General features: G+C 43.1%; 1 protein-coding gene across 9 annotated transcripts in view; it reads right to left on the bottom strand.

The window, feature by feature from the left end:
• Nucleotides 1-2,066: 2,066 nt before the first annotated feature.
• Nucleotides 2,067-27,945, bottom strand: part of slc29a1a (solute carrier family 29 member 1a) — a 62,359-nt gene continuing 36,480 nt past the window's right edge. For 4 of the 9 annotated variants that reach the window (XM_071380362.1, XM_071380364.1, XM_071380365.1 and 1 more), the window contains 12 exons: nucleotides 11,867-11,947; nucleotides 11,656-11,737; nucleotides 10,214-10,395; nucleotides 8,805-8,944; nucleotides 8,171-8,305; nucleotides 7,921-8,018; nucleotides 7,361-7,445; nucleotides 7,056-7,171; nucleotides 6,836-6,944; nucleotides 6,515-6,600; nucleotides 3,512-3,711; nucleotides 2,067-3,244 (listed from right to left, as the gene is read on the bottom strand). In XM_071380362.1, the coding sequence (XP_071236463.1) occupies nucleotides 3,133-3,244; nucleotides 3,512-3,711; nucleotides 6,515-6,600; nucleotides 6,836-6,944; nucleotides 7,056-7,171; nucleotides 7,361-7,445; nucleotides 7,921-8,018; nucleotides 8,171-8,305; nucleotides 8,805-8,944; nucleotides 10,214-10,395; nucleotides 11,656-11,737; nucleotides 11,867-11,895 (1,374 nt within the window). In that variant the 5' untranslated portion in view covers nucleotides 11,896-11,947 and the 3' untranslated portion in view covers nucleotides 2,067-3,132. Of the gene's footprint in view, nucleotides 3,245-3,511; nucleotides 3,712-6,514; nucleotides 6,601-6,835; nucleotides 6,945-7,055; nucleotides 7,172-7,360; nucleotides 7,446-7,920; nucleotides 8,019-8,170; nucleotides 8,306-8,804; nucleotides 8,945-10,213; nucleotides 10,396-11,655; nucleotides 11,738-11,866; nucleotides 11,948-16,174; nucleotides 16,198-25,980; nucleotides 26,091-27,945 lie in introns of those variants that run through there. The other 5 variants (XM_071380368.1, XM_071380370.1, XM_071380361.1 and 2 more) reach the window with 4 other exon arrangements.

Below are 27,945 nucleotides of genomic sequence, written 5' to 3'. Positions count from 1 at the left end.
ATCTATTGTGCTTAGCAGGGGAATGTAATTCAGACAGTTTCATTAATTTGCCTTTCTTGAAAACCCACAGGACAGTGGGAGTGATCAATGGTATTGCACATCTAGAGTTGTTTTTCTTGTCAATACAGCACTAATGATATCAGTTAGGTCAACGCTTTTGTACCAATTCCATCCACAACTGTCTCGCCTAGGAACGCGGCAGTTGTTACGGCTCATTTTATAGGAATGTTTTACAAATAGGGAATGATGTATGACACATTTTACACTTTGTATATATTCTATAGTGTTGGCGGGGTGTTTTTTGTTGTTGATTGGCCTAGTGTGGTTTAAGGAATGTTTTGTGATTGGTCTTACAGTTGCATCTTTTTCTGTGATCTATACCGGTACATAAACAAACTCTAGGCTAGAGCATTTAGATTCCACCTCGGACAAAGCTTTCTGGAATTTGATGAGTGGGTCGAGATTGTCTTTTAATCACTTCCTGTAATTTATTTTTCAATAAACAAGTACATTGACCTTATTGATTAAAATCGGTAATCTACTGTTCAGACTCCTTTATTGGAACAAGGGCAAAATCATCAGGGCTTGCTCCCGCAGTATTCAACACAAAGCGTGAGGAAATAACGAGCTTGCATTCAATTTGATATTGTGTGACTTAAGTTATCAAAGTCAGATTTGTTGTAATGATAACCACCATAACTGTTTGTCTTCCCAGCTTACTGGACACATGGCATCATAAACCAGTTAGGGTTTGTCTGTGGAGATAGACCCCTCCCCCAATACATTAATTGCCGGTGTCCGTTTCAGTGCATGGTTCTTTAACTACCACGATCTTGTATGAAACGGGTGTGTGTATGCAGTAAGAGTAGCCAGAGAGTGTTATCCCAAGACCCTGAAAAGGGATGTCCTTGTCCAGGCTGACGGTAGGATTGTCACACATCCTCTAACGGAGCGGAGATGATTAAGATTGCCCTTTGCAGCAGCAGCAACTGACTAAGTCAGCTCTTATCAGACCACAACTATTCTGCCATTTAAAATGTATTAATTTTTATTTAACTAGGCAAGTCGGTTAAGAATAAATTTACAATGACGGTCAATTGTGCGCCGCCCTATGGGACTCCCAATCACAGCCGGTTGTGTTACAGCCTGGAATCGAACCACGGTCTGTAGTGACACCTAACACTGAGGTGCTGTGCCACTCGGCTGCCCCAAAATACAACAACTGCTCTACAAGGTTATTTTGTATACAAATTCAGAAGACTGGACAGTTTTATATAACAAAGCTTAAAAAGAAGTCAAAATTGTTGCAATTTCATTCCAAATCAGGATGAGAAGACACATTGTGCTGTTGGGATGCAAATGGCTGTTAATAGGATGCATATTGGAGAATGGGTAATAAAAAATAAGTCAATTGCAACTTTAAAAAGGCACATTCAGGGCTCACAAATAACATTCATCAGTAGCACTGGTGCTCCCAACTTAAAGTTAGGCGCACCAGAACATTTCTATATATAATTTGAGATCTAGCCAATATGAATTCTTGCCAAGTCTGAAGCACATTGACCTTTAATTTAGCAGAAGCTCTTATCCAGAGTGACTTAAGCAAGGCACTTAACCATAATTGCTCCTTTAAGGGCACAGACAGATTTCACTTATAGTCTCAGGGACTCGAACTAGCAACCTTTTGGTTTTGGCCGAACGATCTAAACAGCTAGGCTACCTAGTGCCCAGTATGTAACCCTATAAATACATCTGTTCATTGAAATGTAAAAGTCATTTGTGGAAAGAGGCTTCTACAGTATGTAAAAGCACCATTTTCCTATTGAGATGAATTACATTAAATTGTACACAGTCTCTTTAGAAACGTCAAGTTTGTGATGAGGTGTAAGAGATCGGCCATTCATTCTTTGCTATGATCATTGAACTCCTGAAAAAGCTATCCTTTCGATGCCCCCAAATGTTTGGCTATACTGGTGAAGTTACCAGGTTGTTGGCTGGCTAGCTGGCTAATGAGGTAACAACCATAACTGAACAAAATGTAAAACAAATGGTACACGGCCCACAAAGAGTTTTAGAGCAGTTTATGAATGTAAAATGCAGCCCCCCAATCCTTTACAGGAAGATAAAACTTTCCACCAGTAATATGGGTCAAAGATCTTTCGAACTGTTTGGGCTAGAAACTAGCAGTTTTCGCTGTAGTAATGGTGCAAGCATGACGTTAACGATTATGCGCTTGGGAAACAACGGTACAGCAAAGCCTTATTACAATTATGAACACACACACAGATGTTTGTTGCCATGGTGCTCCCTAATTAAAAAGCTCGCACAGCAAAATATTTAGTCGTACTTTAAAGCCCTCGGCACGTTGCATTTTATTTTATTTTTTCATAAAAACAACCTGATTGATACGAACCAGGCGAACTTAACTTGTGCCAATCCGGTTTTAAAATATGGCACTCAAAACTAGATCTGGTACAAAATGTTTTGATGATAAAACTCCCAAAAATGGCACAAACTGGCAGAACAAATGAGGTGAGTTTACAAACTCCTACCCTCACCGTTCGTTGGCACAACACATGTAATTAATAGCTACATGTCACTGTGGTAAAGATATTCAAATACCTTTACATGTCATGGCTATACCACAATGAGCATTTACACACTGACGTAGGCTGGTAAAATTGAGATTTAAAACATTCTAAAACTAGAATGCCCATACAATTCAATGATAACACACACCAAGACATAAGTCGGGTAGTTTCACAATCCATATAAATGGCTCATACAATTTATGACTCATAGCTGCATTTTGATCAATAAACTGAAATAATCCCTTGAGTGGAGAGCTCCTGTTTTCCACCATGGTTCTTGGAGGATGAGAGAGACATTATAGATATTGGCAACTAGAACAAGATATGAGAGCAGTAACATAGGCAGCTGAACTAGATTAACTTTGCATTCTTTCATAATGAAAGCGTATCATCAGTCAGTGGCAGGAGGGGAAGCACAGACTGAGGCTGGCTGCTTCCGAGTGTTCTAGCGTTGCTCCCGTGTGAGAATAACAAAACAATTAACAGAGAAAAGTTCATCACCTCCTCCAAGGCAGGTTGGTTAGAAGGGGGTGTTTCGGGTCTAGATAATGATTCTGAAGACGAAGGACAGGGCTGCTCCCAGAGCCAAACCCAGAGACAGGAAGAAGGCCATGATGGCGCCGGCTGTCTCCGCTTCGTGTTGTGCCACTTTCCTGTATGGAAACACAGGAGGGACAAAACAACATGACTAGGAGGAGAAAATAGGACTGTACACACCTTGATGAAACAGTGCAATGTCTTTGTCGTGAGTAGCCTGTGGTAGTACAGTGTTTCTCAACATGTGTTTGCAGGAACCGGCAAGCTATGGTTCCCTTCTATGGCGTACCGCTTGAGAACTGACTACAATTACTGTCAGCTTTCAATTTGAGGAACCAGGGGGTTGAGAACTATGCCGTATTTGCCGCTGGCGATGGCCTTACTTTGGTCCGAAGCACATGCAGAGGCTGGCCAGGTAGCCATTGCTGAAGGAGAAGAAGATCATGAAGAGGATGTACCAGGCGTCGTGGGCGAACGGCACGGGCAGGTAGTTCCTGGGCTGGACGTTACACAGCATGAAGAGAGGCACGAAGACCACACGGAGACCCACCATGACTGGCAGGATGATGCTGTCCTTACCGGGCTGAAGGGACAAAAGAGGACTTCTCAGTACACGTCAACATTATAATACAGATCCACTCCACCATTATATATCATATATTAACCCACACAGATTCCAATAAAGAGCTTAGACAAGGAGCCAGTGAACTCACAAAATTCTGCAATGACTTTCAAATGAAACCATGAGTAACATAATTCAGAGAAAACAAGAGAAATTATCTGATCTTCTCAACTAGCAAATAAAATCAGTTACATAATATAGGGCCTACTATACGCTTCACCACGGAGCTAAGCTAATAAAATGCAGTGCTGTATAATGAGATACCTAAACATTTTCTCAGTGAAATAATTAAACTATACCACCCCTGGCCAAGCTTAATGGCATTGGATTTGATTATTTCAATTGGTAAGGCCCTAGGAAATCAATTAAAACATTGTTGTTGTTTAGTTTTCCACCCCAAAATTCAATTTTGTTTTTCCAAGTTTCTTGCTCTCAAAATCACACTTCTTTAATAAAAAAAATCCAGGTCCACAACCATATCAGGAGACAAATTTTGAGGTCTGGAAGAAATGTAAGAAAGTCATTTTGGGGTTTAGTTACCCTTTAACTCAACCCTGCCCCAGCAAGAGACTGTTTGGTTAGCAATGTTTCTGTAGCGCTCATGTGATTGCAGAGTTTGCAAAACAAAGCCACTTACTTGATTGACGTAAATAATCATGATACTCTGCCAGGCAGGCATAGGCTACTGTGTAGTTAACATTTAATTCAGGTTTTTGGGAAAGCCTTTCCATCTCTACCAGAATAAAGGTTATCATTAGCACCATCACTAACGGCTCGACAAAGTGTAGACATAAGCCCGCACCGCGCACACACAGACGGGTATTCCTGTGCCGGTTCAGAAAGTTGCAGGAAAATACGAATTACTGATGCATTTTGTTAATATCTTATTATTAACTTGGGCAAATTAATACATTTTCAAATAAGTTCAATACATTTATTTGATTTCCTACTGAGTTCAATAAAATAAAAAAAGTTTTTGTTCATTTTAATGTCGGGATTCTGTGATTCCGTCCACGTTTTCTGCGGACTTTATGAGGGTAGCCAACTTGTAGTGAATTAAAGCAATTTCCTTTAATAGAAATGGATCGCAATGCAAATGTACACTTAATCAGAATTTAAGGAATGAACCTCTATCCAACTGAATGTACTGTAAGGTAACAGTGCTCTGTGTACTCAGCCCATCATTATATTATACAGTAATCATAGGGTTGAGGTGGAAGGGGGGGAGCTGAGGTAGAATTAAATAGAAACCCACAGAATGAAATATAACACCATCTACGGGTAAGTGCCAAAATAAAGGAAACACTTGAGTAAATGAGGGATACAAAGTATGCTGAACAAAAATATAAAACACAACAATTTCAAAGATTTTACTGAGTTACAGTTCATGAGAGGAAATTCATTAGGCCCTAATCTATGGATTTCACATGACTGGGATACAGATCTGTTGATCACAGACCCCCCCCCCCAAAAATAAGGTTCTCGTCAGGGTATTTCAGTACATTCAAATTGCCATCGATAAAATGCAATTGTGTTCGTTGTCCGTAGCATGACTGTCCATAAAATAACATGAACAATTTTGGGGATCTTTTATTTCAGCTCATGAAACGTGGGACCAACACTATACATGTTGCATTTATATTTTTGTTTAATGTATATTGAAAGCAGGTGCTTCCACACAGGTATGGTTCCTGAGTTAATTAAGCAATTAACATTATGTATAAAAATGCCCAGTTCCCCATTATTTTGGCTACCATGGCTAGAAGAGATCTCGGTGATGTCAAAAGAGGGGTCTCAAAGAAGCATAGGGCATTTAAAGTGTGTGTGTGTGTGTCACTCACCAGATCGCAATCCAATTGGACACTTATGAGAAAATCTGGAGCGGCCCCTGAGACAGCGTTTTCCACCACCATCAACCACCACCAAATTATGAAATTTATTGTGGAAGAGAGTTCCAGACACTTGTAGAACCTATAACAAGGCGCATTGAAGCTGTTCTGGCTCGTGGTGGCCCAACGCCCTATTAAGACACTATGTCAGTGTTTCCTTTATTTTGACAGTTACTTGTATATCTCTATGGCAACTTCTCAGCCAGTGAATCGCACACTCCAGAACTGGGAGCTGTTACAGCCCCAGTCATGTGATCTATTTACAACAGGAAACTAGTCCAAATCAATAGGGGGTCTTCAGTGTCACCATGAGCCACTCCTCACCTACCCCTCCAAACACACTTCTTTCAGCAGTCACACAACCTCTTCGTCCTAAAAACACAAGGGCTTTTTTCCAATACAAACCACTGGCCTACACATCAAAGTGTTCTGCTCCAGATTTTCCAGAGAATTCAGAACGATTGATGTCTCGGCAATATGTTTTCAACTGTGGAGAGGGTTACAACCCCATGACATTATGACATCATCAGGCAGTAATCCAGATCAGATTTGGGCTAAATATTTAGATTTAACACATTTGAGATGGTATTTTTAAACAAAAGCCAGAAATTAATTTGTTGTGTCATCATGTATGATACTGTTGTCATGGGAGTCGTCAGTCTAATTGTCTCCCCTTTCAGAGTGATGAGACGCCAAGACATTCTGATCAACTCCACATCCAGTGAAACGGCAAAGAAGTCGGCCAAGGGGAACAATTGCTCAGGCCAGGGGAAACCATTTCAGGGGAGCACAGATGTTAGGTGGGAATCTACACCAACAAACCTTTGTCGGTTTGAGCCAGTGTTAGTGCAAAGTGCTCAGGGCTTCAGACTCACCCACATACACACGGCCGTCAGACTTCTGCCTGCCCAGTCCATCACGTTGAAGAGCAGGAAACACGACACAGGGATGAAGTATTTATCTGTGGAGACAAAGGAACAGCAGCAGCCGCATGGCGAATAAGACTATAGTTCTCACAGGCTCTTAAATCAATACTGGAACCCATTACAGCAAAATCGCAAAGGCAGATGTTCGGCATTGTTCTTGCCAGTTTTGAGAGGATTATTGCTATGAGCCAGTATGCTAGTCTCTGGCTTTTCACAAGCCATTAATACAGCAAAACACAGTCAATAAAGACTTTCCCTTAAGACACTCACCCCAGGCTCCCCCATCGGCCACAGTGGACCTGACGTCAACTGTGACTGCAGGGAATGTTCCGATGGTGATGGTGAACACGAAGCACACAGAAAGGGCCATTACCCAGATCTACAGGAGACCACAACATCAGGACATCGGTAGGGGGTTTTAGGCCCCACCACCAATTCCCTCACTTGGGAGGACTACTTTGTTTATATCATCTTTGTGCCGCTACCTTACCCGTTTAAAGATGGCAAACACAGATATGGTGGACCTGGTTTCCTCCTCTGTCAGACTGACCACCGGCCTCTTCTGTGCTGGGCTGTCTGTCACACAACATCCCCTTTTGCTGTTAGCTTTACACAGATAGAGATGCAAGAGAAATGCACAACTTGGAAGAAAAGCACTGAGAATTAGATCAAAGAGCATAGATAAACAAGCAAATGATGTATTGTAGTATAAACCCAGTGAGCCCTGGGCAGAGTCAGAGTACACTACTAGACAGCAAATGAGAAACATTTCTCAACGTTACATTCCATCTGCACCTTTTTTCAAAAGGTCCATCTTGTTCTCTTCATCTCCGCCGGCTGGCCTGGATCCATTACTTTCCAGGTAGTACTGGAAAAACTCCTGCGAGGTTGGGAGAGAAATTAACAAAAATCAGCACCTTTGCCAACCTACATGTTTTACTTACCCTTACTTTACCAGCTAAGTTGACTGAGAACTATTCGCTTTTACAGCCACGACCTGGGGATGAGTTACAGGGGGGAGGAGAGGGGATGAATGAAGCCAAGTGGAAGCTGGGGATCAGGTGTCCATGACGGTATGAGGGCCAGATTGGGAATTTAGCCAGGACATGGGGGTTAACACCCCAACATACTATTATCAGGTTACTGCATCTCTCTATATAGCTGCATGTAAGGACACATTATGGATACAGACCAGGGAGGCTATACAATGCTACACACTACTAAATGCTTCCCTCAGATAACATTGTTGAGCCAATGACAACTTGTCTGACAGAGTGAACTAGCATTTTGAGGTCAGAGCATTCCATTAGGCAGAACACACTAGTAGGGGTCAATAGTGTTAGTTGAGGTCTCACCATTCTGGGCAGAGCGAAGTAGGACAGGATGGCCAGGAAGACGACCACGCACGCTGTGATGAAGTAGCCAAAGGCACTGTCCTGTAGGGCCGAGCCACCTAAACACACACAGAGAGAATACAGGGTTATGACCTGGAAGTGCTTACTATTCTCATCCTGGGATATGAGTTATGGACCTGGTGGGAGTGGGAGTGGTATGGAAAGTGTTGAGAGCAGTGATGTGTGTGTTTTGAGTGTGTGTCAGACGTACTGGCCAGGGCACAGATCATAGAGAAGGCAGCGAAGGTCCCGGCGAGGCCCTGTCCACTCATGATAGGTGCAGTGTAGGAGGCCGGCAGCATCCCAGCCAGGCCAAACAAACTGCCCTGCAGCACTGCCCCAAACGCTGGGGAGAGAAAAAATGTAATTAAGTCAAAGTAGAGAGGGAATGAGTCATTGCAGATGTTGGATATAGGAGGGAGTAATACATGTAAAAGCAAAGGAGAGGGCAAGAGGTTTATATCAGCAACACAAGAAAAATAAAGCAAAACCAATGAGATCACCACAGGGGTTGTTTCACATAATAAACATGATTTAATTCACCAGTCTTCCTAGTATAGACAGACAGGAAGTCTTTACAGGGAGAGTGTGGATGTCAACATCAAAGTGTTCCAACTGGGTCACCCTCTCCTCCCCTCTAGTGGAACCTGGACCGTCAGAGAAGCTGGTCCTCATCAGGCATCAGGGGGCCAGGATCAAACCAACAGGAGAGCGTATCCCTGCTGTTTAACATCCCACTTTAAACAAGACAACTCCATAGCAGATGGTGTGAAGGTGAGTGAGTTGAACTGTGTGAGCTTGGTATGTTAGGTAGGAGTCTAGTAGTTTGGGTGGGGTCCACTTACAATTGATGCAGATAATTTTGATCATGGTGAGACAGAAGAAGGGGAGAGGGCTCATGTCCACTTTGACCAGCACCGCCGTCAACAGGAACACCAACAGGATCACAGACAGGGAGCCGGCGATACGGCAATTCTGAGGGATCCTGGGGGACAGGTGAGGGGAAAAGGGGAGAAAAACAGAAGGAGATATTCATAGGACTGTTTAGACAGGAGTGGGGGTCATTGATAGACGAGCCCTTGCTGGATCTCTCTATATCCAACTATAATTAAAGTCCACATACCAATGTCCTATGGAAACAACTGATGGGGTTCACAGAGTGAGGTTTAGGTAGGCAGAGATAACTTAGGTTTACATGAAAGGTACCATTCAGGGTAGCTTAGGGGAAACTGAGGAACATGTATGGAGCGAGGTTAGGGGGGCATGTGAACAGGCAATGTTTGAGGATAAGAGTGAGGTATCAATTCAAGGTGCTTTTAAGAGGAATGAGGTGTGGTTTGGAGTTTGAGTCCAGGGTCTCCTCGAGGTCACAGTAAAGGGATCGACATTCAAGTCTGAAAAGTGCTTCACCATCAGACAAGTCAGGAATATTTTTTGTCTTCCCAAAGATGATCATCACCTTCCCCAAAATGCTAATTGGTTATGCTAATCAGCTATTTACATGCAGAAGTGTATGGCCTGCCTTTCACCTACACATAGGGGAGGAACCAGGAAGATCACTACTGGAATTCTTTGTATTTTGGTTGTTATCAGTAAAATACATTCTCAGAGCAGGCTCAACTTGCCCGCCCGCCAATAAATTGTCCATCTTCCACTTAAACCACCTTGAAGAACAATCTGGCTTTAAATGGCCATGTACTCTTATAATCTCCACCCGGCACAGCCAGAGGAGGACTGGCCACCCCTCAGAGCCTGGTTCCTCTCTAGGTTTCTTCCTAGGTTCCTGTCTCTATATAGGAAGTTTCTCCTAGCCACCGTGCTTCTACATCTGTATTGCTTGCTGTTTGGGGGTTTAGGCTGGGTCTCTGCATAGCACTATGTGACATCTGCTGATGTAAAAAGGGCTTTATAAATAAATTTGATTTAACAATTGGGAGTAACGGTGCAACCTCAGAGCAGGCTCAACTTGTGCAACTGGCGGCAGGGTAGCCTAGTGGTTGGAGCATTGGACTAGTAACCAAAAGGTTGCAAGTTCGAATCCCTGAGCTGACGAGGTCTGTCGTTCTGCCCCTGAACAAGGCAGTTAACCCACTGTTCCTAGGCCGTCATTGAAAATAAGAATTTGTTCTTAACTGACTTGCCTAGTTAAATAAAAGGTAAAATAAAAAACTGCTCAGTTCAATTGCCCCAGGGAATAGGGCAACCTTAATACCAATTCCTGCAGTAGAAAAGTTACCATTAGTTCTAACTATACCTCTGGTGGATGAAGGAGTTAAGGCAGGTGAAGATGAGCAGGGGCACCATGGCACACAGGGTCATCACATTGTTGAACTTGGACTCCAGGATGTTCCTCGTGTCTGCCTCCACTACCGTGGCGTTGGCCGTCAGATTCACTGAGCCTTCGACGGCCGCGTCCTTCAGTCGGCTGGTGAAGTACTAAAGGGAAGCAGCAGGGTGGAGGAGCGAAAGACTTGGGGTTCATGACCAAAGCTTACGAGAGTCAATGATTTCTCGGGATGTGCATCTTTCCCTTTCAAGACAATTCAATATGTATCTAGATACGAAACTTGAAACTATATGGGCTCTGATGCAATACAGGAACGATATGATTTAGTGTGAAACGAGTCAGTGAAATACTATGGAGAGAGTGTCTCGGAAAGTAGAAAGAAAGTAATATGAGCAAAAATAATTAGTGATTTGGCGATTCGTAACATTTGAGTTGACTTTCTGACCGATGCATGCTGCATTTGTTTCAGTTTGGGGTGCGTATTTGGATGTGTATCAGTGAATCGTTACATCTCTAATGTTTTCATAATGCTAGCCTGCTGCCGAGGGCGGGGATATATTGGCATGGCAACACACCTGGCCAAAAGTTTGATAAACCAGGTGGCTTCTAACTGTTGACAAAAGTGGTCTCAATGAAACATCCTCCCTCGAGGCAGCTCCAGAAGCATTAAAATTACCCTTTTGTTAGAGTCGTCGCATTTTCAAAGACCAGTTGTACTACCACTTAGAGACATAGGAAATGAGTGTGTGCCCATATTATTGTTCTACTACTTCAGCTCTTATAGGCTGACCACACTGCTGCAACTGTTGCAAAAATAAATGTATGAATCTATGTTATTCAATTATTTCACGTGCGTCAACGAGCGTCTGCGTTGCCAAGGGCTAAAATAGAAGTCATTCCTATTTCTGACGCAGATCGCGCTGCAAGTCCTGCCTCTCCCATCTCCTCATTGGTTTATAGAAGCAGGTACCCACGTGCCATCTTGGTTATACCCACGTGGGTGATTGAAATACGAATTGTGTTGCCGGTTGTTGTGGTAATACTATGAAAGTTTAGATGCCAATCACCATATAAGTTCAAAGATGAAAAAGCCTGGAAGGAGGACAGATGACTAGAAAGGATTCGGTTGACCGTTTTATGAGTGGATTAATTGTCGGAATGGAGGACCTTGTGCATTTCAGGTAAAATAACAACCTAATGTTTATATCCCAGGACAAATTAGTACAAATTAGCTAGCAAGTGCAAGCTAACTAGCTAACTAACCTGCGTGTTGTGATCGCGTTTGTTGTAGCGGGACAAAATAAATGTATGCATGATGTCGCATGCGCGCAGCCGGTTTGGGTTCCGTGTAAGTCTGATTTCTCATGGTTATTATAATCAAGCAGTTGTGAAGAATGCAGAACAGTTACCATGGTTGCAGTCATGAAGAAGTTCCATGGCAGGAGGGTTCCCAAGCCAAGGATGAAGAAAATTATCCACACCGCATTATACCTGACAAATACACATTCACACACCAGAAATGTTAATATGTAGCCTTTACCAATTGTATCCATCAAATATATCCATATAGCATTAAATGATTGCAGGCAGAAGCAGAAAATGCAAAGTCACTGCACTCACTTGTCCTGTGGAGCATTGATGGCCGTCATTGTCCTGAAGTACTGCAGGAACCAGCTCTTAAGTCAAAATGTGTCACGGGTTCTGAAAACAGACATTTTCATAAATAAATCAGGCTAGTCTTCATAAAGTAACAATATACAAGAGAAAGTTCAGGAGAATGAATTCGACATGCAGTTTTTTGCCAATTATCCCAAAAAGATTAACAAAACGCCACATTGTGATATTATCCAACATTGTACATTACATCTCCAACTGAAATTCAGTCCACAAGTTCACCATCCTGCCAGTAACAAAACAATGTCCTGTCTAGCTAGCTTACCTGTCTAAGGTAGGGTTGTAGAATAATAGTGAAGACATCACAACTATGAAATAACACATATGGAATTATGTAGTAACCAAAAAAGTGTTAAATCAAAATATATTTTATATTTGAGATTCTTCAAAGGGAGCCACCCTTTGTCTTGATGACAGCTTTGCACACTCTTGGCATCCCCTCAACCAGCTTCATGAGGTAGTCACCTGGAATGCATTTCAATTAACAGGTGTGCCTTGTTAAGTTCATTTGTGGAATTTCTTTCCTTCTTAATGCGTTTGAGCCAATCAGTTGTGTTGTGACAAGGAAGGGGTAGTATACAGAAGATGTTTTTTTACCAAATAGGGCTAAGTCCATATTATGGCAAGAACAGCTCAAATAAGCAAAGAGAAACGACAGTCCATCATTACTTTAAGACATGAATGTCAGTCAATCCAGAAAATGTCAAGAACTTTTAATGTTTCTTCAAGTGCAGTCGCAAAACCCATCAAGCGCTATGATAAAACTGGCTCTCATGAGGACCGCCACAGGAAAGGAAGAGAGAGTTACCTATGCTGCAGAGGATAAGTTCATTACAGTTACCAGCCTCATAAATTGCAGCCCAAATGAATGCTTCACATAGTTTATGTAACAGTTGTGGCTGCTTTGCGTGATGTATTGTTGGCTCTATCTTCTTGCCCTTTGTGCTGTTGTCTGTGACCAATAATGTTTGTACCATGTTTTGTGCTGCTGCCATGTTGTGTTGCTACCATGCTGTGCTGTCGTGTGTTGCTGCCTTGCTATGTTGTTGTCTTGCTATGTTGTTGTCTTAGGTCTCTCTTTATGTCGTGATGTGCGTTTTATCACATACACACATTTGTTCTTAACTGACTTGCCTAGTTAAATAAAGGTTAAATAAAAATAAATTCAAAAACAGACACATCAACATCAACTGTTCAGAGGAGACTGCGGGAATCAGGCCTTCATGGTCGAATTGCTGCAAAGAAACCACTACTAAAGGACAGCAACAAGAAGAGACTTGCTTGGGCCAAAAAAAACAAGCAATGGACATTAGACCGGTGGAAATGTGCGATTTCTGGTTCCAACCTCCGTGTCTTTATGAGACGCAGAGTAGGTGAACGGATGATCTCAGCATTCTGCAGCGATACGCAATCTGATCTGGTTTGCGCATAGTGGGACTATCATTTCTTTTTCAACAGGACAATGACCCAACACACCTCCAGGCAGTGTAAGGGCTATTTGACCAAGGAGAGTGATGAGTACTGCATCAGATGACCTGGTCTCCACAATCACCCGACCTCAACCCAATTGAGATGGTTTGGGATGAGTTGGACCGCAGAGTGAAGGAAAAGCAGCCAACAAGTGCTCAGCATATGTGGGAACTCCTTCAAGACTGTTGGAGAAGCATTCCAGGTGAAGCTGGTTGAGAGAATGTCAAGAGTGTGCAAAGATGTCATCAAGACAAAGGGAGGCTACTTTGAAGAATCTCAAATATATTTTGTTTAACATTTATTTGATTACTACATGATTCCATATGTGTTATTTCATAGTTTTGATGTCTTCACTATTATTCTACAATGTAGAAAATAGTAAAAATAAAGAAAAACCCTTGAATGAGTAGCTGTGTCCAAACTTTTGACTGGTACTGTATATCTCACAATATTTTACATACAGCAGGTTTTGAAAGGACCGAAGAGTTTGGGCCGCTTCGTGTTTACATTTTTTTGCTGTGGGAAAAAAATATTGCGATACTGGTAACGTCACAGCCCTAATTAGGCTACTTTCTTATTCTGACCAAATATACAGATGAGCATGTAACCAACATTACATTTCAGACATACAACAATTCCTACCTACTACATTTGTAACCGAAAGATACAAACCAAGTTCTTGTTTACCAGGAAAATAGTTTGTTAAATTTAAAAAAAGATGCAGCATGTGTAAGCAACAATAGGAATACGAGCGGTTATAACTCCTACCATTAAACCAAACCAAAGTCTAGCCTATCCAGTTTCAGCATTCCATAGTAACAAATAAAGCCACAAGACAACCTTCAAAATGTTATTAAGCACGATAATGTGTCCTCTCAACAAATCAAAACATTCTAGCCAAATATGCACAAGTCAAAATGTATCATCCAAACCAGACACAGAGTCTACTATATCAGCACTATTTTCTTCAGCTTTTTTTTATTTATTTACACTTACTTAGAGTAGCGCAGGAGTAGCCTAAATCCAAGAGTTGATTTACTGAAAGGATAGACTGGCAGCTGAACATTTCATTTTATACATGGGAGGAAGCCTTGGTTAAGAAATGGTCTAAAAAGAACATACAAAAGTCTGCCATTAGTCCTTCCTATCACAATATGCTCACTGGCCCCACACATCCCATAGCAACTATTCTACCACTCTGATGGAAGACATCTACACACAGACAGATACTTCTGTGACGCCTTTCTGAAACACAGCAGGCTTTCTGAGACCCTCTAAAACAAATAGCCAGAGTTCACTGTACACACAGATGTCTGTGCAGAACTCCAAGCATCCCAGCAGCCCAAACAACAGGTTTATCTCACAATGTGTCTCATAAGCATAGGCATGATGTGTAGTGGATGCCATAAAGGAATAGACTACGTAAGCCTTTTTAGATGGAAATGTGCGTGTCCAATTTAGATAGTGGAGTCATCATCATGGTCATGGGAATGCACAGTGCCATGGGTTAGGAGTATTGAATGCAGCTCATTGTTCCACGCTGAATCGATACAGTTACATATCGCAATATAATTTCTGGACGATATATCAATACTTGACTCCAAGTATGGATTTGTAATATATATATATATATATATATATATATATATATATACACACACACACACACACACACACACACACACACACACACACACACACACACACACACACACACACACACACACACACACACACACACACACACACACACACACACACACACACACACACACACACACACTACCGGTCAAAAGTTTGGGGTCACTTAGAAATGTCCTTGTTTTTGAAAGAAAAGCAACTTTTTTGTCCATTAAAATAACATCAAATTGATCAGAAATACAGTGTAGACATCGTTAATGTTGTAAATGACTATTGTAGCTGGAAACGGCAGATTTTTTATGGAATATCTACATAGGCACATTATCAGCAACCATCACTAGCCTTTTAAAATTAAAAACCTTGGATTAGCTAACACAACGTGCCATTGGAACACAGGAGTGATGGTTGCTGATAATGGGCCTCTGTACGCCTATGTAGATATTCCATTTTTTTTAAAGTTAAAAAGCCGTTTCCAGCTACAGTAGTCATTTACAACATTAATGTTGATCAATTTGATGTTATTTTAAATTGACAATTTTTTTTAAAATTTTCTTTCAAAAACAAGGACATCCGTTTTTTGTTTGTCCAGAGGAAACCAGCATAGAAATAAGAATTCATAGAAAGTGCGTCTCCATAGAGTACCACAGTATGAGTCATAATACCCATAAAACCTAGAGGTCAAACAGGGAAACGGTTCCAATCCTTTTTCCACCATTCATTTTTCCCATAGGGGATTTTAGAAACACTTAAAATAAGGGCTGTGTTTCGTGTAGGCTTACCCTGGTGTGACGTTTTGATAACCATGTAAATCTCTTTGGGACAAGGTGACTTATCAATATATTCGCCTATACCGCCCAACCCTACAAACTGGATTTGACGAGCTAATTATCTCTCAATAGTGTGTTTCATTGGAAAACTTGATCAGCGGAAGGACTGACTGAATAATCTGACACGCAAGGAACAAGTTAGTAGCGGAAGGCATGGCGACTTTGATTGGGTTAGGTTATCTGAAGCTCTGATTAGGAGCCCAGCAGCACATTAAAAGCTGTCATTATTAAGTTCCCCCATAGTATTTATAGCTGTAGCTACTATGCCATTACATTTTTAAAGGCAATGGTAAGTAAAAATAGAGCATAAACTTACAGTTCTGCAATTGTTGCATTGGACTCTAACATAAATATTGTCCCCTTTGTCTCTGGAATTGAATGGCATTTGAGGACAGGTCGGTCCAAGTGAAAGGTCTACATGTGGATAGGATTTCAATCTCTTGGCCCCTGTGACAGGCTAATCGTTGAAATCCAGCACAAACTAATAAGAACAACACAGCCAATGGAATTACTGAGACTGTGTGTCACATGGTTGAAGAAGGAATCCAATTGGAGGTACCAAGCTCCAGTTCATTCTGCCTCACTCCGTTGAACGTGTCATCAAACAGTGCCAGCTGGCTGGCGTGCCCCTCTGGACCGAAGTCTGTCCCCCTGTCTGACCAACTCAGAGCCACAACACAAAATCCCACATTGTCCTGAGCCAATGACACTCAAAATAAAAAACTGACTCTAAGTACCACTATTGCAGTGGAAGTTGAAAAAAAACACTTTTCCTTAAACAAGCTCTAAATCGTGTTTAATGCACTCTGTTAGTGAATTTTTTTGCAGTACTGCTTAAACTAGAGGATAGGAACCAATTTCAGCGAGTTTCAAGCATGAAATTGAAAAAAAACACTTTTCCTTAAACAAGCTCTAAATCGTGTTTAATGCACTCTGTTAGTGAATTTTTTTGCAGTACTGCTTAAACTAGAGGATAGGAACCAATTTCAGCGAGTTTCAAGCATGAAATTGAAAAAAAACACTTTTCCTTAAACAAGCTCTAAATCGTGTTTAATGCACTCTGTTAGTGAATTTTTTTGCAGTACTGCTTAAACTAGAGGATAGGAACCAATTTCAGCGAGTTTCAAGCATGAAATTGAAAAAAAACACTCGATCCCTCCGATGTCAACAACTACAGACCAGTATCCCTTCTTTCTTTTCTCTCCAAAACTCTTGAACGTGCCGTCCTTGGCCAGCTCTCCTGCTATCTCTCTCAGAATGACCTTCTTGATCCAAATCAGTCAGGTTTCAAGACTAGTCATTCAACTGAGACTGCTCTTCTCTGTGTCACGGAGGCGCTCCGCACTGCTAAAGCTAACTCTCTCTCCTCTGCTCTCATCCTTCTAGACCTATCGGCTGCCTTTGATACTGTGAACCATCAGATCCTCCTCTCCACCCTCTCCGAGCTGGGCATCTCCGGCGCGGCCCACGCTTGGATTGCGTCCTACCTGACAGGTCGCTCCTACCAGGTGGCGTGGCGAGAATCTGTCTCCGCACCACGTGCTCTCACCACTGGTGTCCCCCAGGGCTCTGTTCTAGGCCCTCTCCTATTCTCGCTATACACCAAGTCACTTGGCTCTGTCATATCCTCACATGGTCTCTCCTATCATTGCTATGCAGACGACACACAATTAATCTTCTCCTTTCCCCCCTCTGATAACCAGGTGGTGAATCGCATCTCTGCATGTCTGGCAGACATATCAGTGTGGATGACGGATCACCACCTCAAGCTGAACCTCGGCAAGACGGAGCTGCTCTTCCTCCCGGGGAAGGACTGCCCGTTCCATGATCTCGCCATCACGGTTGACAACTCCATTGTGTCCTCCTCCCAGAGTGCTAAGAACCTTGGCGTGATCCTGGACAACACCCTGTCGTTCTCAACCAACATCAAGGCGGTGACCCGTTCCTGTAGGTTCATGCTCTACAACATTCGCAGAGTACGACCCTGCCTCACGCAGGAAGCGGCGCAGGTCCTAATCCAGGCACTTGTCATCTCCCGTCTGGATTACTGCAACTCGCTGTTGGCTGGGCTCCCTGCCTGTGCCATTAAACCCCTACAACTCATCCAGAACGCCGCAGCCCGTCTGGTGTTCAACTTTCCCAAGTTCTCTCACGTCACCCCGCTCCTCCGCTCTCTCCACTGGCTTCCAGTTGAAGCTCGCATCCGCTACAAGACCATGGTGCTTGCCTACGGAGCTGTGAGGGGAACGGCACCTCCGTACCTTCAGGCTCTGATCAGGCCCTACACCCAAACAAGGGCACTGCGTTCATCCACCTCTGGCCTGCTCGCCTCCCTACCTCTGAGGAAGTACAGTTCCCGCTCAGCCCAGTCAAAACTGTTCGCTGCTCTGGCACCCCAATGGTGGAACAAACTCCCTCACGACGCCAGGTCAGCGGAGTCAATCACCACCTTCCGGAGACACCTGAAACCCCACCTCTTTAAGGAATACCTAGGATAGGATAAAGTAATCCTTCTAACCCCCCCCCCCCTTAAAAGAGTTAGATGCACTATTGTAAAGTGGTTGTTCCACTGGATATCATAAGGTGAATGCACCAATTTGTAAGTCGCTCTGGATAAGAGCGTCTGCTAAATGACTTAAATGTAAATGTAAGTTGGCTGCAATGTAATACTCTTACATCAAGTTGTAAAACTCTCATAAGCCAATCACAACTAAGCCTTCATTCCCAGACAGTGTATGGGTCACATGACAAGGTGAAAAGAACCGCTCGCTTCACCATTTCCCAGGAGTTTATATAGCACTAGTCCTTATCACTGTTCGACTGTTGGATAACTTCAATGGAGATTAAGGGAGAAATCAATAGTACTCGCAAGAGAAGTTGTCCCATTCAAAATTAGCTAAACGTTCCAGAATATCACTAGAAGAGCAAAGTAGCAGCAGATAAATAAATCAAATCAAGTTTATTTTATATAGCCCTTCGTACATCAGCTAATATCTCGAAGTGCTGTACAGAAACCCAGCCTAAAACCCCAAACAGCAAGCAATGCAGGTGTAGAAGCAAATAACTTGACACAAAGAATAGTAAGCAGTCCCCCCATGCATTGGATAAAAACAGACTTGCAACTTGTTATCGGGTAGTCAACAGTATAGATGTATCAACAGTATCACAATGTTTTTTTTACATGTTGTAATTCATCCCTCTGGTTTAATGTGGGCAGTTTGCAAGCACTTAGCAGGAGCTAAATCTGGTGGAAATATCAGAGCTCCCCTTGCCTTCACCCCATTGCCCAACCTCGAGGACAGGAGAGCGCACTACCTGCTGACCAACACACACACACACACACGTACTTCAATCCTTTATGATCATGTTTAACGACCAAGGGCTCCCTCTCAGATTCATCATCCAAAAGCTATTTCCTCCACAATTTCCAGGGATCTGGTTCTTGAATCAGACACGGGTGGATTATCATGTCAAAAACAATGCTGTGGGCTCCATGAATAGCCTGTGGGCTGGGGTTGATTTATAACAGCCACTGCTGGGCCTGTAATAGGAGGATGGTGCGTCTGTGGGTTGCTCAGGCAACCAACACAAATCCAGTCTACCTGTCTACACAGCAGCACCACACATCCCACCATAGCGCCCATTTATGATGACAGTTGGCTAGGACTCCTAGGTGTGAACAAAAAAATCCTATTAATGCAGAGTTCTCTGTAAGCTCCCCATTGCTAGTTTCTCTCCTACTTCGAATGGGGTACTTGGAAATTAAAGCCTGGGCCAAATTCATATTCAGTCCATCAGTTCCACATGGCTAGAATAGCATTAGCTCAGCACAGGAGGCCTAGGTAACACAGTTGGTTGTGTTAGAGGCTTTGACAGACAAAGGCATGGAGATGAACCCAAGTCTTTGGCCATTGGCTGAGAGAACAAAGAAAATCATAGGAATCTTATGAGAAAGAGTTAGAAAGAGGGAATACATAAAAGTTGGTGTGTACAATGCATTCGAAAAGTATTCAGACCCCTTAACTTTTTAAAAATTTTGTTACGTTACAGCCTTATTCTAAAATCGATGAAATAAATATCCTCAATCTACACACAATACTCCATAATGACAAAGAGAAAATAGGTTTTTAGAAATGTTCGCAAAAAAATTAAAATAAACATCAATACCTTATTTACATAAGTATTCAGACCCTTTGCTATGCGACTCAAAATTTAGTTCAGGTCATCCTGTTTCCATAGATCATCCTTGAGATGTTTCCACAACTTGGAGTCCACCTGTGGTAAATTAAATTGATCGGACAGTGCATGTCAGAGCAAAAACCAAGCCATGAGGTTGAAGTAATTGTCTTTAGAGGTCTGAGACAGGATTGTATCGAGGCACAGATCTGGGTAAGGGTACCAAAACATTTCTGCAGCATTGAAGGGCCCCAAGAACACAGTGGCCTCCATCATTCTTAAAATGATGGAGCCACCAAGACTCTTCCTAGAGCTGGCCGCCCGGCCAAACTGAGCAATCGGGGGAGAAGGGCCTTGGTCAGGGAGATGACAAAGAACCCGATGGTCACTTTGACAGAGCTCCAGAGTTTCTCTGTGGAGATGGGAGAACCTTCCAGAAGGACAACTATCTCGGCAGCACTACACCATTCAGGCCTTTATGGTAGAGTGGCCAGACGGAAGCCACTCAGTAAAAAGGCATCTAAACGACTCTGACCATGAGAAACCAGATTCTCTGATCTGATATAACCAAGATTGAACTCTTTGGCCTGAATGACAAGCGTCACATCTGGAGAAAACCAGGCACCATCCCCAAGGTGAAGCATGGTGGTGGCAGCATCATGCTGTGGGATGTTTTTCAGCGGCAGGGACTGGGAGACTAGTCAGGATCGAGGGAAAGATGAACGGAGCAAAGTAGAGAGAGATACTGAATGAAAACCTGCTCTAGAGCGCTCAAGGCCTTAGACTGGGGTGAAGGTTCACATTCCAACAGGACAACGACCCTAAGCACACAGCCAAGACAACGCAGGAGTGGCTAAAGGACAAGTCTCTGAAGGTCCTTGAGTGGCCCAGCCAGAGCTTGGACATGAACTCGATCGAACATCTCTGGAGAGCTGAAAATAGCTGTGCAGCCACGCTTCCCATCCAACCTGAGACCTTGAGAGGATCTGTAGAGAAGAATGGGAGAAACTCTCCAAATACAGGCGTGCCAAGCTTGTAGCGTCATACTCAAGACTGTAATCGCTGCCAAAAGGTGCTTCAACCTAACATAACATCAGCCAGCCTCAGCCCGGTCAATTCCTGCCAGTCTGCACAGCGCGATATCAACCCAGAGCATATCGGACTGCTTTTTCTCTACCACATCTCCGGATTCCTACCGCAAGCTCTGAACCTTTACGCAGGATCATCGCAGCTAGCTAGCTGCTATTCGAGTGGCTAGTCCTGGCTAACGTCTCTGTCCCGAAGCAAGCACCAGTTAGCCTGGAGCTAGCCTCGAGCTAGGCCCATCTCCCGGCTAGCCAAAGAATTCATTCAGCCAATTCTTGGGCTACAATACATATTTTGCCAATTGGCCTGGATCCTTTTACTGCCGACACGGAGCCCCGCCAATCCATCACGACTGGTCTGCCGACGTAATCGTCCGAGGGGGTTTCGACTAGAGGTCGACCGATTATGATTTTTCAACGCCGATACCGATGATTGGAGTACAAAAAAAGCCGATACAGATTAATCGGCCGATTTATAAAAATAAAAAATAAACAGTTTTATATATATATATATATACACTGCTCAAAAAATAAAGGGAACACTAAAATAACACATCCTAGATCTGAATGAATGAAATATTCTTATTAAATACTTTTTTCTTTACATAGTTGAATGTGCTGACAACAAAATCACACAAAAATTTGATTTCCATTGATAATTTATCAACCCATGGAGGTCTGGATTTGGAGTCACACTCAAAATTAAAGCGGAAAACCACACTACAGGCTGATCCAACTTTTATGTAATGTCCTTAAAACAAGTCAAAATGGGGCTCAGTAGTGTGTGTGGTCTCCACGTGCCTGTATGACCTCCCTACAACGCCTGGGCATGCTCCTGATGAGGTGGCGGATGGTCTCCTGAGGGATCTCCTCCCAGACCTGGACTAAAGCATCCGCCAACTCCTGGACAGTCTGTGGTGCAACGTGGCGTTGGTGGATGGAGCGAGACATGATGTCCCAGATGTGCTCAATTGGATTCAGGTCTGGGGAACGGGCGGGCCAGTCCATAGCATCAATGCCTTCCTCTTGCAGAAACTGCTGACACACTCCAGCCACATGAGGTCTAGCATTGTCTTGCATTAGGAGGAACCCAGGGCCAACCGCACCAGCATATGGTCTCACAAGGGGTCTGAGGATCTCATCTCGGTACCTAATGGCAGTCAGGCTACCTCTGGCGAGCACATGGAGGGCTGTGCGGCCCCACAAAGAAATGCCACCCCACACCATGACTGACCCACCGCCAAACCGGTCATGCTGGAGGATGTTGCAGGCAGCAGAACGTTCTCCACGGCGTCTCCAGACTCTGTCACGTCTGTCACATGTGCTCATGTGCTCAGTGTGAACCTGCTTTCATCTGTGAAGAGCACAGGGCGCCAGTGGCGAATTTGCCAATCTTGGTGTTCTCTGGCAAATGCCAAACGTCCTGCACGGTGTTGGGCTGTAAGCACAACCCCCACCTGTGGACGTCGGGCCCTCATACCACCCTCATGGAGTCTGTTTCTGACCGTTTGAGCAGACACATGCACATTTGTGGCCTGCTGGAGGTCATTTTGCAGGGCTCTGGCAGTGCTCCTCCTTGCACAAAGGCGTAGGTAGCGGTCCTGCTGCTGGGTTGTTGCCCTCCTACGGCCTCCTCCACGTTTCGTGATGTACTGGCCTGTCTCCTGGTAGCGCCTCCATGCTCTGGACACTACGCTGACAGACACAGCAAACCTTCTTGCCACAGCTCGCATTGATGTGCCATCCTGGATGAGCTGCACTACCTGAACCACTTGTGTGGGTTGTAGACTCCGTCTCATGCTACCACTAGAGTGAAAGCACCGCCAGCATTCAAAAGTGACCAAAACATCAGCCAGGAAGCATAGGAACTGAGAAGTGGTCTGTGGTCACCACCTGCAGAACCACTCCTTTATTGGGGGTGTCTTGCTAATTGCCTATAATTTCCACCTTTTGTCTATTCCATTTGCACAACAGCATGTGAAATTTATTGTCAATCAGTGTTGCTTCCTAAGTGGACAGTCTGGTTGGAGTTACATTGTGTTGTTTAAGTGTTCCCTTTATTTTTTTGAGCAGTGTATATACAGTTGAAGTCAGAAGTTTACATACACCTTAGCCAAATACATTTAAACTCAGTTTTTCACAATTCCTGACATTTAATCCTAGTAAAAATGTAAGGTCAGTTAGGATCACCACTTTATTTTAAGAATAAAGAATAAAGAAATGTCAGAATAGTAGAGAGAGTGATTTATTTCAGCTTTTATTTCTTTCATCACATTTCCAATGGGTCAGAAGGTTACATACACTCAATTAGTAGTTGGTAGCATTGCCTTTAAAATGTTTAACTGGGTCAAACGTTTCGGGTAGCCTTCCACAAGCTTCCCACAATACGTTGGGTGAATTTTGGCCCATTCCTCCTGACAGAGCTGGTGCAACCGATTCAGGTTTGTAGGCCTCCTTGCTCGCACACACTTTTTCAGTTCTGCCCACAAATTCTCTATAGGATTGAGGTCAGGGCTTTGTGATGGCCACTCCAATACCTTGACTTTGTTGTCCTTAAGCCATTTTGACACAACTTTGGAAGTATACTTGGGGTCATTGTCCATTTGGAAGACGCATTTGCGACAAAGCTTTAACTTCCTGACTGATGTCTTGAGATGTTGCTTCAATATATCCATATAATTTTCCTCCCTCAAGATGCCATCTATTTTGTGAAGTGCACCAGTCCCTCCTGCAGCAAAGCACCCCACAACATGATGCTGCCACCCCCATGCTTCACGGTTGGGATGGTGTTCTTCGGCTTGCAAGCCTCCCCCTTTTTCCTCCAAACATAACGATGGTCATTATGGCCAAACAGTTCTATTTTTTGTTTAATCAGACCAGAGGACATTTCTCCATAAAGTACAATCTTTGTCTCCATGTGCAGTTGCAAACCGTAGTCTGGCTTTTTTAATGGCGGTTTTGGAGCAGTGGCTTCTTCCTTGCTGAGCGGCCTTTCAGGTTATGTCGATATAGGACTCGTTTTACTGTGGATATTGATACTTTTGTACCCGTTTCTTCCAGCATCTTCACAAGGTCCTTTGCTGTTGTTCTGGGATTGATTTGCACTTTTCACACCAAAGTACGTTAATCTCTAGGAGACAGAACGCGTCTCCTTCCTGAGCGTTATGACGGCTGCGTGGTCCCATGGTGTTAATACTTGTGTACTATTGTTTGTACAGATGAGCGTGGTACCTTCAGGCATTTGGAAATTGCTCCCAAGGATGAACCAGACCAAGAGGTCTTGGCTGATTTCTTTTGATTTTCCCTTGATGTCAAGCAAAGAGGCACTAAGTTTGAAGGTAGTCCTTGAAATAGGTACACCTCCAATTTACCAAAATAATGTCAATTCACCTATCAGAAGCTTCTAAAGCCATGACATCATTTTTGGGAATTTTCCAAGCTGTGTAAAGGCATAGTCAACTTAGTGTATGTAAACTTCTGACCCACTGGAATTGTGATACAGTGAATTATAAGTGAAATAATCTGTCTGTAAACAATTGTTGGAAAAATGACTTGTGTCATCCACAAAGTAATGTCCTAACCGACTTGCCAAAACGATAGTTTGTTAACAAGAAATTTGTGGAGTGGTTGAAAAACAAGTTTTAATGACTCCAACCTAAGTGTATGTAAACTTCCGACTTCAACTGTACATTAATTATTAGTTTTGGTTGCCTATCCTGACGTATAGTTTGTTCTATAGAAAGTATTTGACTTTGATGTGTGCCACAAAGTATTTGACTCTAGCCACAAAATTAAGGAAATTAGAAGGGGGGTGGGTTCTGGCAGGGGTGAGATTTTCACCACCAGTAATACAATTTTTGCCCAACCCTACTTTGTATATTACCTAAACTACCAACATATTAAACATATTAGTTTACTATACACTTCAAGGGTTTGTGACAGTTGCCTCTGAACAGTGGGAGGCACGGACCAGCAGATGAGCAGTGAGTGCACTGTGTCGCCAAATCAAAGCAGATGTCCTCCTATCTGACCAAAGGAAAGAACTGAAAACAAAAGCTGCTGCCAAAAAGAGACTAGCTGGTCCACAAAGGCATTGTTCTCAATGACCCTCCCTTTTTGCCACCAACTATTTCACGCCACAAAAAAAGACCAATTTAACAATGCTACTCAAACTCTCTGAAGATGGACATTAGCAACTAGAAACAGTAAATGTTTAAATACAATGTAACTGCGTGGCATGCCCCTCATTCCACACAGGAGTGAACACGGTTGCTGTATGTGTTCTAGCTAGTAGTAACCACTAATGTATGGTAGTAACTAGCTCAGTTAGCTGCAGTTCATCAGCTGTTCATGTTAGACAAAGAAGCCATTCTCGTGACATACGAGGATGACCAAAAATAGCACTGACACATGTGAGCGACAGCACGCACCAAGACGAGCGAGGTAACGCTGGGATAACCATTCTAACCACCCTATAGTCCCCTTGCCTTGTTTTAGCCGCACTACTTTGCGCGCTTCAAAGTTGGCGCTAAATGTATTCACAAATTAGGACAACAGAGTTTTCTAGAACAAACCATCGGTGTTTGTCAGCACCAAGGCGGGGAACATGTTATGAAAAATCAAACAAAATGACAGTGTAGTTATGAGAATAACCTTTAGCTAACAATTGCGACATCTCAAAGAAATTAGCTAACGTTACTCATTCGTAAACAAAATGCGCAACCATAAATTGTAGCTACTCGGCGAACGATACAAGTTACTGCAATAATTTACTCATTTGTAAAATATTCTACAATTGATCTATGAATGTACAAGTAGTTTTCAACAAAAAGTTATAAAATATAATTTAAGGCAACTGTACCTTAGCGTGAGAAGAGTAGTCTGTCCTCAACGCTGTCCAGTATAGATTCCGAATTTACGAAATAGTGAGGAGTTGCATGTATATCCCCCAGCTCCATAGGCGGAAATCCCAGGGGGGACGGGGGGGGGACACGACCCCCCCATCTTGGGAAAAATATGATTTGTCCCCCCCAATATATCACTGTAAACATAACTATGTAATTTCAATAATATTAATAATACGCAATGAAAGCACTTGTGCTGATTATAGACACTTAATAGCGCGTTTTTAAGTTTCAAAAGATTGCGACCTCCCCCGCCCTTTGCCTCACAGTATCTACTGTCCGAAAGGCACATGTACTTAATTGACGTGAGGTTAATCCAGTCAATCCATAGCAGGTCCATAGCAATGTTATTTATTTATTTATTTTTATGTTGGCAGGGTTCACACACTAGCTGAATTTGCAGAGCTAGCGCGCAAACTAAAGCAAACATTAACTATCAAGCTAGCTAGTACCTATTCCATTTATGTGGCGTCGTCAAAGATGGAATCTTTGCTATTGTCAATTTATTCCAAGATCAGCATGCAGCTGTAGTGCCTCAAAGTCCCTATGATAAGGTTAGCGATAAACTGAAGTCCAAACTGAACAGAACTACACTCTCTTATACCATTGTCCTAAATATATATAATGGTCTCGTTGCAAAAGCTAAATTGTCGCTAGTGGATTTATTATTATTTTTTCACCTTTATTTAACCAGGTAGCAAAGATTATAGCAAACACCACAGAAACGGAATTGGTGCTCGCTAGCTTTACAAATTCAGCTATTGTTGGAAGCCAGCCAATATGAAACAAACTATATTAAAATTACAAAAGGTTGCAGCATATGTTGTGTAAATGTGTGTGTGTGCAGCTAGACCGGCCAGCCAGCCAGCCAGGTAGAAAAATGGCAGAAAAAAGTAAAAAGACGGACATCAGAGCAGAGTATTTTTCAGTACACCAAAACGCATAGTAAGAACTCTAGTAGCCTAATATCTCAAAGACTAGTTGATAAAATGTTCATAAGAAAGAAGTGAAATTATAATCCATCAATAAAAGGAGTGTTCTGTTTTCACTGTAGCCAAGGGATTTCAAGCCAGCAATCTTTTGGCCAAAGAGCAGATGCTGCCTTCATTAGTGCAGGATTTAGGAACTGGAGAAAAGCCATTGAAAAATTCACAGCACATCAAAACTGCCAAACCCACCGCCACTTTGTAACTGTAACAGCACACCAGCTAAATCCAATCAGTGTCCAGTTATCCAGCGCGTGGGGTAAACAGCAGGAGGATGCAAGGCATTGCTTGATGAAAATTGTTAGTTCGGTGCGGCATGTAGTAAGACAGGGACAAGCCTTTAGAGGCCACACGGATGACAGTGGGGATTTATACCAGCTTTTGAAACTTAGGGCAGAAGAGGATGATCCCATTTTACTGAAGTGGTTAACAGAGCGTACCACAATGTACACAGGCCCCAAAGCACAGAATGAAATTCTGAACATCATGGCCAATACAGTCATTCGAGGCATTGCAGCTGAGATTAGGTCTCTTCCGATTGTACAATTTTCATTAATTGTTGATGGTACTCAAGATGTCTCTGGTGCTGAACAGGAGAGTGTCTGTCTGCGTTATGTTGACCATGACCTTGTCCCTCACGAGGAGTTTATTGGGCTATACAGGGTGTCGGAGACAACAGGCGAGGGCATTGCGAAAGTGGCAACTGATGTGTTGTTGAGGCTCAATTTGCCCATGTCTGGCTTACGTGGGCAGAGTTACGATGGTGCCTCAAACATGGCAGGAAAATACACAGGTGCACAGGCAATTGTGAGGAGGCAGCAGCCATTAGCCCTCTATGTCCATTGTGGAGCACACTGTGTAAATCTGATTACACAGGCTGGCTGCTCAGCCTCCCCACTGATCCGGAATTCCCTTTCCTGGGTCCATCGGTTAGGT

The sequence above is a fragment of the Salvelinus alpinus genome, chromosome 32, assembly GCF_045679555.1.
Source record: "Salvelinus alpinus chromosome 32, SLU_Salpinus.1, whole genome shotgun sequence".
In the NCBI taxonomy this organism is placed as follows: domain Eukaryota; kingdom Metazoa; phylum Chordata; class Actinopteri; order Salmoniformes; family Salmonidae; genus Salvelinus; species Salvelinus alpinus.
This window is presented reverse-complemented; position numbering and strand designations above follow the sequence as displayed.